The sequence below is a fragment of the Lytechinus variegatus genome, chromosome 1, assembly GCF_018143015.1.
Source record: "Lytechinus variegatus isolate NC3 chromosome 1, Lvar_3.0, whole genome shotgun sequence".
NCBI classification, from domain to species: Eukaryota; Metazoa; Echinodermata; class Echinoidea; order Temnopleuroida; family Toxopneustidae; genus Lytechinus; species Lytechinus variegatus.
Window position 1 is genome coordinate 19,344,809 of NC_054740.1, and position 8,880 is coordinate 19,353,688.

General features: G+C 32.8%; 1 protein-coding gene across 2 annotated transcripts in view; it reads left to right on the top strand.

Moving 5' to 3' along the window:
• LOC121408361 (jouberin-like) overlaps nt 1-8,880 on the top strand; it is a 30,467-nt gene extending 21,587 nt beyond the window's left edge. The window contains exons 23-29 of one of the 2 annotated variants that reach the window (XM_041599813.1): nt 1,311-1,331; nt 2,363-2,503; nt 3,830-3,928; nt 4,316-4,550; nt 4,922-5,070; nt 6,048-6,136; nt 6,859-8,880. In XM_041599813.1, coding sequence (XP_041455747.1) covers nt 1,311-1,331; nt 2,363-2,503; nt 3,830-3,928; nt 4,316-4,550; nt 4,922-5,070; nt 6,048-6,136; nt 6,859-7,249 — 1,125 coding nt within the window. In that variant the 3' untranslated portion in view covers nt 7,250-8,880. The remainder of the gene's footprint in view (nt 1-1,310; nt 1,332-2,362; nt 2,504-3,829; nt 3,929-4,315; nt 4,551-4,921; nt 5,071-6,047; nt 6,137-6,858) is intronic. The other variant, XM_041599821.1, reaches the window with a different exon arrangement.

Here is an 8,880-nt window from a genome sequence, read left to right on the forward strand (position 1 = left end):
TCATTTTTGTTGTCAACCATTGAAGAAAAAGGAGATTGTGATAAGGAAAAACAAAAACAAATTATTTTGTCTATCTTCTCAATGCTTGCTAATTTTTTGCTTGCTTTTATTGTAATTTGAAGCATATTTACACTGGAAAAGCTTTGAGGAGATCTGAAGCCCAATAATAAATCTGTTACATAATATTGTACAAAAATCTCATACCATCTTTCTCATGCATATTGGTTATTTAAATAATTTTTGTCAAATGTGACACTTGTGTCAAAAGCTTTGAGGAGATCTGAAGCCCAATAATAAATATGTTACATAATATTGTACAAAAATCTCATACCATCTTTCTCATGCATATTGGTTATTTATATAATAATTTTTGTCAAATGTGACATTTGTGTCAAAAGCTTTGAGGAGATCTGAAGCCCAATAATAAATCTGTTACATAATATTGTACAAAAATCTCATACCATCTTTCTCATGCATATTGGTTATTTAAATAATTTTTGTCAAATGTGACACTTGTGTCACTCCGCAAAAACTTTCAAATAAGACATTTCAAGGAATAAATTTCTACCACAAGGGGTTTGTTGAATGAAACTGCCTCTATGCCATCCTCCACCCCAAAAATGGCAAATGATCAGAAATTTGTTTTTTTCTTGTGTTATTTCCATCCCATTTTCCTGTATTTCTGCTTTAGTTCTTAGTATTAAAACATTGTTCTTTTATGGTAGAGGGATACAGAATATTTTTTCTTCAGTTTTATTCTTAACTATAAATGGCTGTGTTTATTTTCTCCTGTAGTTTTTAATCGAGAATTCATTTTCAACTGCTTTGTTTGATGTTTTTCTGTTTTTTTAATAATTCTAACATATATATTTGGATAATAAATAAAGTCAGTAATTCCAAATTTCTTTGAGCTTTGAAATGTTCCATGATTTGCAAAAGGTAATGTGCTGTTGCTTTTGTCTTTCGAATTTTATTCATTTGGTTTTAATTTTTCATGAAAAAAATTGTTTTGCATATTATTTTTTTTTTCATTGTTATTGTTCTTTATAGAATGCTAGAAGCTGCTTGTATTGGGTACTTGTATTTAATAGTGCAAGAATGTAAAAATCTGTCAAATAGTTCAACAATTTGCTTAGTTTTAAATTGATGTTAAAGTTCTATAATGGTTGATGTTTCTGAGTTTCATTTTCTTCCCATTTCTCTGGCTGCTTTATTTGTTTTATAATTCTGCCTTTGTTAATGGATGAATTTCTACTGCTTTGCTGTGCCTCCTTGCAACACGCTACACACCCCTATCTTCTGAATATCAGGCCCTCAAACAAACACTGAAGGTATAATCTATAAACTGGGTTTGTTATATAATTGTACAGTATTCTTCAATTAAGTGCAATGATTAAATAAGCTTGCAAAAAATTTATGGCAACAGAATTTGTAGCCTATATCTGGGCGGAGACTAAAGCTATTACTGTTACGAGCCTGTTGCCGCAAGAGTTTTTTTTTGTAGCTACAAGAAATGTGAGCAGCTTTTTTAGTGAATAATTCTCACGAAATTATAGTTGAGAGTAAGAAAACAATGACTACAGCAGGATGATAGGATATAGTCAGTGGGCGTTCTGCAACCACTGTTTGTTGGCTTAATACTTTTAGTGTAACATCAAAGACAATAACTGCAGTCTCCGCCTAGGATATAGGCTATAGAAATTTATAATTAGAATTTGCTGCATGATATATCATTCATTTCATTTATCATTTTGATCAATATGCAAATCTTCATGTAATTCCACTCTTCATCAGTATTGTAGATTTCATTTGAGATTTAAGATATATTCCTGTTGAAATATATTTCACTTTTAGATTTACTATTTTGTAATTTTGAGTTACATTCTTCTGTTTTTATACATATTTCTTTTGCACATTTTTTTAAGTTGACGCAAGTAATTATTGATATGATTAATTGTACATTTTTATGTCATTCAGTTTCATCAAATGGCAAACAGATAGGAGTGGCATATTTTATGAAATCTTGCTTAAATAGATTTTGTTAAGAAAAAAATATAGTAGTTACTTTATGGTATGTGTTATTTTCACAACTGTCAACTCATAAACATCATGTATGTACTGTATATCATTTTGGTTTTTTACTCTGTATTGTGACCAGGGCCCTTTTACACAAAACTTAGCGCTTGATCGTAGGACTGATCTTTATATTAGATTACATTGATTATTACATGCAATCATGCATAAAAATCAGTTGTAGAATCAATCACTAAGCCTTGTGTTACTGGCCCCTGATACGAAATTTCATTTTCAGTTCTCTGTGTCCTTCACCCATCATTGCATATGTTTCTTCATACCTCATTAGGCTATCCAGAATGCACCATCTGATCCCAATCAAACTAATGTATCCATGCACACATCTAGCTACACCCCTGCTGCATCATCAGCTCCTTATGAGACTTGGGGATCTACATTTGATTACACATCAACACCATGGCAAACACAGGTATAAATAATACAGGTCATCTTCTTTGGAATCTTCATTCATATGTGACGAGATAGATTTCAGAATGCTCCAAAGGGATTGTGAATGTAGATTTACGTTACATTATATGTTGGCAATGTTCACTAGTTTGAAAAAATGTGAAATTATGCATTTGAAAGTTGATTTTTTTTTTGTTCCTTTCTCATTTATTTCCTTTCCTCTTCTCATTGATCAGTTACTGATTGTTTTCTTTCTACATATACATGTATTTTAGTAGAAATTAATGTATTTGTGCCATATAAACATTTCTATTTAGTTTATTCTTTGGCCACTGTATCCTTCAATAGGTTTCGTTCTCTCTCTGTAAATTTGATATTTTTAAAAACCAAATTGGATGTGTAATCTGAGTAACACTCTCAATTGTTACTTCCCCTCTGTATTCTGTTAAAGGAATGGTCCAGGCTGGAGATATTTATATCTCATCTCAATAAATAGAGTAAAATTCACAAAGCGAAATGCTGAAAATTTTATCAAAATCGGATAACAAATAACAAAGTTATTGAATTTAAAAAATTTGCATTATTCCAGTAAAACAGTTCTAGGCATGTCTTTATGAATATTCATTAGGTTGGCTTATGATGTCATATCCCACTTGTTCTTTTGTATCTTATTATATGAAATTAGGTTTATTCAAATTTTTTCTACCAAGAATGAAAATAATTGGATTGACAATTAGTTATTTACTGCCGCAATGTATTCATCATAATGGAGACACATCATTTACACATGTATGAAAAAATGAAACATTTATGATTTCATGTAATAACATAAGAAAAAGGAAAGTGGCGATGTGACATCATCAGCCCACCTTATGAATATTCATGATGATGTGTATATAATAGTTTTCACAAAATATTGATAAACTTTAAAGTTCAGCAACTTTGTTATTTGTTATCTGATTTTGATGAAATTTTCAGCATTTTGCTCTGTGAATTTTACTCTATTTAGTTAGATATCAATATTTTCACCCTGGACCATCCCTTTAAAGAAGAATTCTTTCTGCTCTTCTTCTTCCCTGACCCTTCTGATATGTTGACATCTGAATGATGTATTTTTTGTAACTTTCTCCTTGATAGTATTTTGGTCCATCTTATTTTATTTTGGTGTCAAAATTTCAAATATCTGTTATCCATTTACCCCAACCATATTTTTCATCTTCATCCCTTGCCAATATAGTGCTCGTAAAGGTTAATACTTTCCTAGATATTTTTCTTGATATTTAGTGCTCCGTACAGTGCAGACAATCAAATGTTAAAAAATGATCTTTATCTTGTTTTTCTAACCCAGACCCCTGGAACCCTTGGTTTTACTGGTGGTAGAGGAGGACCTGGATGGACCAGTACACCTTATAAGAAAGGACCTATGCCTACTATCAATCTCAATGCTGTGAGTTCAATATTTCTTTAAATCATATATATTATGTTTATGAATTGCATTATACATTTACATTTTTGTGTACAGAGCGGCCCGTGAAAATTGCATTTTAAGACACAAATATTTTCCTGTGGCTCCTTCTTATCTCAGATGCATGGTCCATCAATATTTACTTCTGGTTTTAAATATTTTATGCACACAATTTTTCATTGTGTGCATTTAATGTGGGGTTGGCGGTATGTTCCTTATGGTTAGGTATGCAGCACCTATGCTATAAGTTTTTCTGTGGTCATTCTTGTTAGTAAGTGACCTTGTTTAAAATTTGCTTTTATTTTGTATGTATTTTAATTGAATTATGAAAAGACAAGAATATTTTTTCTTTGAATCAATTTGTTTCAGGAATCTGATGGCAAAGCCATATTCACATTCAAAGCACCCGTCGTTGAAGACAAACAGAAACAGTACAACAAAGTTGTTGCTCTATACAACTATCAAGCACAGCGATCTGATGAACTGAGTTTAGAAGTAGGTTATGAGATAACAGTGCTTCATAAAGACAATGAGAACTGGTGGATGGGACAACTAGCCAATGGTCAACAGGGGTATTTCCCTGCAAACTATGTCAGCTATGAAGGTCAGTTTGAATTCATTGGAAGGCAGGGAAAAAATACATTGATATGAATAAGATGAGGCTTTGTGTTACTGTTTATCATGTGAAACACCTTTTTTGAAACTTTGAATGATAGCAAAGTCTGTTACAGACTGCTTAGAACTGTACCATGAAATATATTTCAAATTGAATTCATTGAATATAATTTTTTCATTAATTTACTTTACACAGCTGTGATTGATAGTTTGCTGATTTTAAAGTTTTGTATTTTTAATACGATTTTTTTCAGATCAGTCATTCACCGTATGTGAATTTATAGGGTCTACATGTACCATTATGTTACAAAGATCTTTGATTAATGAAATCCAATTAATGACTGTGTATTTCTGTAACAGGGGAAGAAGAAGACCAGACTCTAATGGCATCCCGTTACCAGGAGCAACTAGGGCTTGATGAGACTGATATGGGATCACCAAAGAGAAAGAGCCAGGTTAAAGGTCAACATAGAGCTGGTTCAACACCAAAGAAGCTGTCCAAAGATAGGGTAAGTGTGAGAAATTCAAAGACGATGAAATTGCCTCTTCACCCACTCACAAAGTTAGATGTTTACAGTACATGTACCTTCTCTCTCTCTTCTATGATAATAATCTATGATTGTTATAATTATATTATGGTTTTGGGAGCCTAACCTTAAAAAGGCCATCAGCCTATACTAGTTTCACATATTCTCATTTATTTTCTCTTGTTTATTTCCATTTTTATCTTTATCTGTATACAGTGCATTCTTTTTATTTAACTTGTACAACGTATGTTTATTTATGTTGTTGTTGAGAATTTGAAATAAATATAGCAATGTTTATGTTGCACTTAACACAAAGTTTTCTATGTGCTATATATCAGCACTGCTACCTAATAGAGCATTCTCACAAGCAGCTATGTTGGAGATCTAACAATAATAACACTGTTCATCAAACTGATAAATCATTGTTAATAAGGTATCATACACAGTTATTCTCCCAGCATCAATATCCTGTAAAATCTGAAAATTTTGTTGATAAAAATGTCACAAGCTGCCAGTCTTGCCAGACAACTGACAAGATACTTCCCTAAATCCTGAAGGCTTGGTCCCACTGCACTTACGGATGTAGAGAGGATGTAAAATGGAAAAGTCTTGCCATTCGTTGGAAAACGTTATGTATCCGTTGTGTACTCTTTTCACACGTGTTTCATATGCTCTCTATCCATCGAGCATCTGTCCACTGTGATTTCATTGTTTGCCCATTTTGTCTGTTGTCTGGACTGGATGAAACTGAATGGAGCCACCCCAAATTTCGCTTGTCCGCTGTATCCGTCATGAGTATGTTTTATGTCTGTCGGCCAGTGGGACCAGGCCTTAACCACTTGCAAATCCATGACCTGTCCATGCACTATTAAAAGGGGTTTTTTTAAGTTCAGAATTTCATTTTTTTATGCAATAATTTGTTGGTATGATAAAAACTTTGTATTCTACTTGATCCACAGTTTTCTGCTGTGACCACCAAGTCAGGTGAACTGAAGTTTATTTCAGGAGCTGAAGATAGTGAATTAGAACTTACCTCATCTCTTGCAACGTAAGTCATCTTTTATCAGAAAAAGGGGGAGGGTCACAGTTCCATTTTTTGGTTGCACAATTTTGCAGCTTTGCTGTTTAATCATCTTATATTTACCTATACTTTAATTGAAACTTGATGACATTAGTATCAATAATATATGAACTTGGGAATTAAGTATGAAATTAGTTGTGGAATGATTGGATGTTGATCTGTGATGATGTCATTCAGTGGCATAATCCTGATTCCAGCTCAGCTATTACAAAAAGATAACTATATCAACCATCAGATCAGATTGTCGTAATGACATAAATCATGCGACAAATCCTATAATTCGATGGTATTGTACATGTATTATCTTTGGAAAAAGATAACTCTGATAGTGATTGATGAATGTATTCCACTCTTTATTTAAGTACACTTAAAGCTATACATGACTATTCATAATTTTTTTAATTTTTTATTTGCCAAATGTGCAAGGCCATTTTTACAAAAGTTGCCCATTTACATTACTTTAAAGATTACATCTAATCAGTGGCTATAGTCAAGCCTACATTATTGAATATTGATATGAATATTTAAATACAATATTTTTCTTATGCTATAGATTTTGCATTAAAACTTAATGAACAGATATGTTCAGAGCATTGTACTTCTGAGTGGAAGAACATTGGGAAGGAGAATTGTCTGCATTTTTCAGAAGATGATTAGCTTTGTATCCCTTCCCTTGTATCAATTAACAGTCCTAAGAAGAAGAAAAAGAAGACTGTGAGAATGGCTGCTAATCTGGACCACAGCGATGTAATGACGACAGATGGTGAATCCCCACGCAGAACAAGACCTCCCAAAGGTCACTCCAGGTCACGTACAGCACCTCATGTATCCATTGACTCTCAGCTTGATGACTCACAGACCTCTGTAACAACGAAACCACCAAGGAGGAAGAAACTTAATATGGATGATAGTCACAACATGGATGACTCTGGGACGGATGGGGGTGTGGTAACCCCTAGGAGTGCTAGGCTACGGAGGGGATCAAGAGAAAACCTTCTTGCGGAGGGATCAACGGGTAAGAAAGGAGGAAAGAAGAAAACCAAAACAAAACATTTGGACAGTGATGAATCATATGCATGACCTATGGTGAAGGAACACATGTAAATGGAAGGTTTATGCTGAACTCAACATTGTTCTCCTTTGGGAACTCTTTGATGCACCCTTTGGAGTCTGTTTAGTGAACTTATTAATAAAATTTTGCAACTAACTCTTTGATGAACTGTTAAATGAACTCTCAGTGAACTCTGATCAATGACCTCATCAACGAAGGTAAATTGGGATCATTGTACTAACTACCCTGGTGTAAATTGTCCAGTAGCTATTGTCTTGGATTTACTGATACCTCTCCTCACAGCTAGTGTAAAGCTTACATGGTGCAACCATGCCAGGTTTGGCCAATTTGGGTATATTGTGAGTGATAGTTAAGTAATTGTGCACTCTCTTATTCCGAAAGCATCGCTTATGAGTGCTGCAAGTCTTCATGCTTTGAAAAGTGGTAGAAAGGTTGGCATATCGTGGAGAAGAAAGAACACAGAATCAATAGATTCCTTTGCACTCTTGACTTTATTGGTGTTGGTATCTTGTTTCTCAAACAAATTTAAGTTAAGCAATGTTTGAGACTGAATTATTCATAAAATTATTAGAGAGATAATTTGTATACTGTACTTCACAATTGGGGGTTGCTTGACCAATAGAATTAAAAAGCAAATCATGCATTATAAAATCATAATAAAAAAATTGCATTAACATTACTTGGAAATAGATAGGCCTACTCATCTTCAGTGAGTATGTAATGGAGCACTGTGATCTAACAAGAAGGAAAATATATGTTCATTTCATTCTGGATTTAGATTTTATTGACTGAAAATTATGATTTATGAAAGAATAAACTGATGGATGGAAGTTATTTGTTTGTTTTTATACCGTTTTATACTCTTTTTTTACAAACAGAAACATTTGATGTACAGTTATGTTTCATCCTGTATATTAATAGTCATGTGTATTGTACAAATATGGCCATGGAGGCAAACTGTTTAGTTAGTTTATTATACACTTCTAACTGACTATACTGTAGTATATTTGTTATTTCAGACTATACAACACATTCAGACTAATCAGTGAAATTTTAACAAATTTTGTATTCAGTACTCAGCGCAGTATTCTATTCATTCTTTTGGCAGTATTTGATAATTGAAATCAAAATCACCTTGAATAATTGTGCATGTACATTTTATTTATTATTGATTGAATAATAGAACTTGCCAAAATATAAAGCCTGTAAATAGATTGTAACTTAATGTATTTATATATTTGTATTATTAACAGCCTCATTGGTAATATTGACATTAATTTTTATACCTCTACATATCATCTGATAGATTTTTTTCCATCCGTACTACCCACCAATCAACCAGCAGGCTAAATTACTGTCCCAACATTCATAATGATACTTTTAGTAAATCCTCTTCATCTTCCCGAGCATGGGAATTTTATCCTAGTGGCACCCTTCATGGGTTCATATTTTTTTAAATTATTATTTCATCTGTGGTTTGTGTGACTCTTTAGCCCTTTCAATTAGATATTGCGTTTATGCTATCATTGCTATGCCAGATATAGATTTGTTATTGCCTTGTCTTTTATGTTAGCTGGAAAGTCGACCCAGACATTAAGTTGGTTTTGAATAAAACAAGACAAATAAAACATTATTAAAA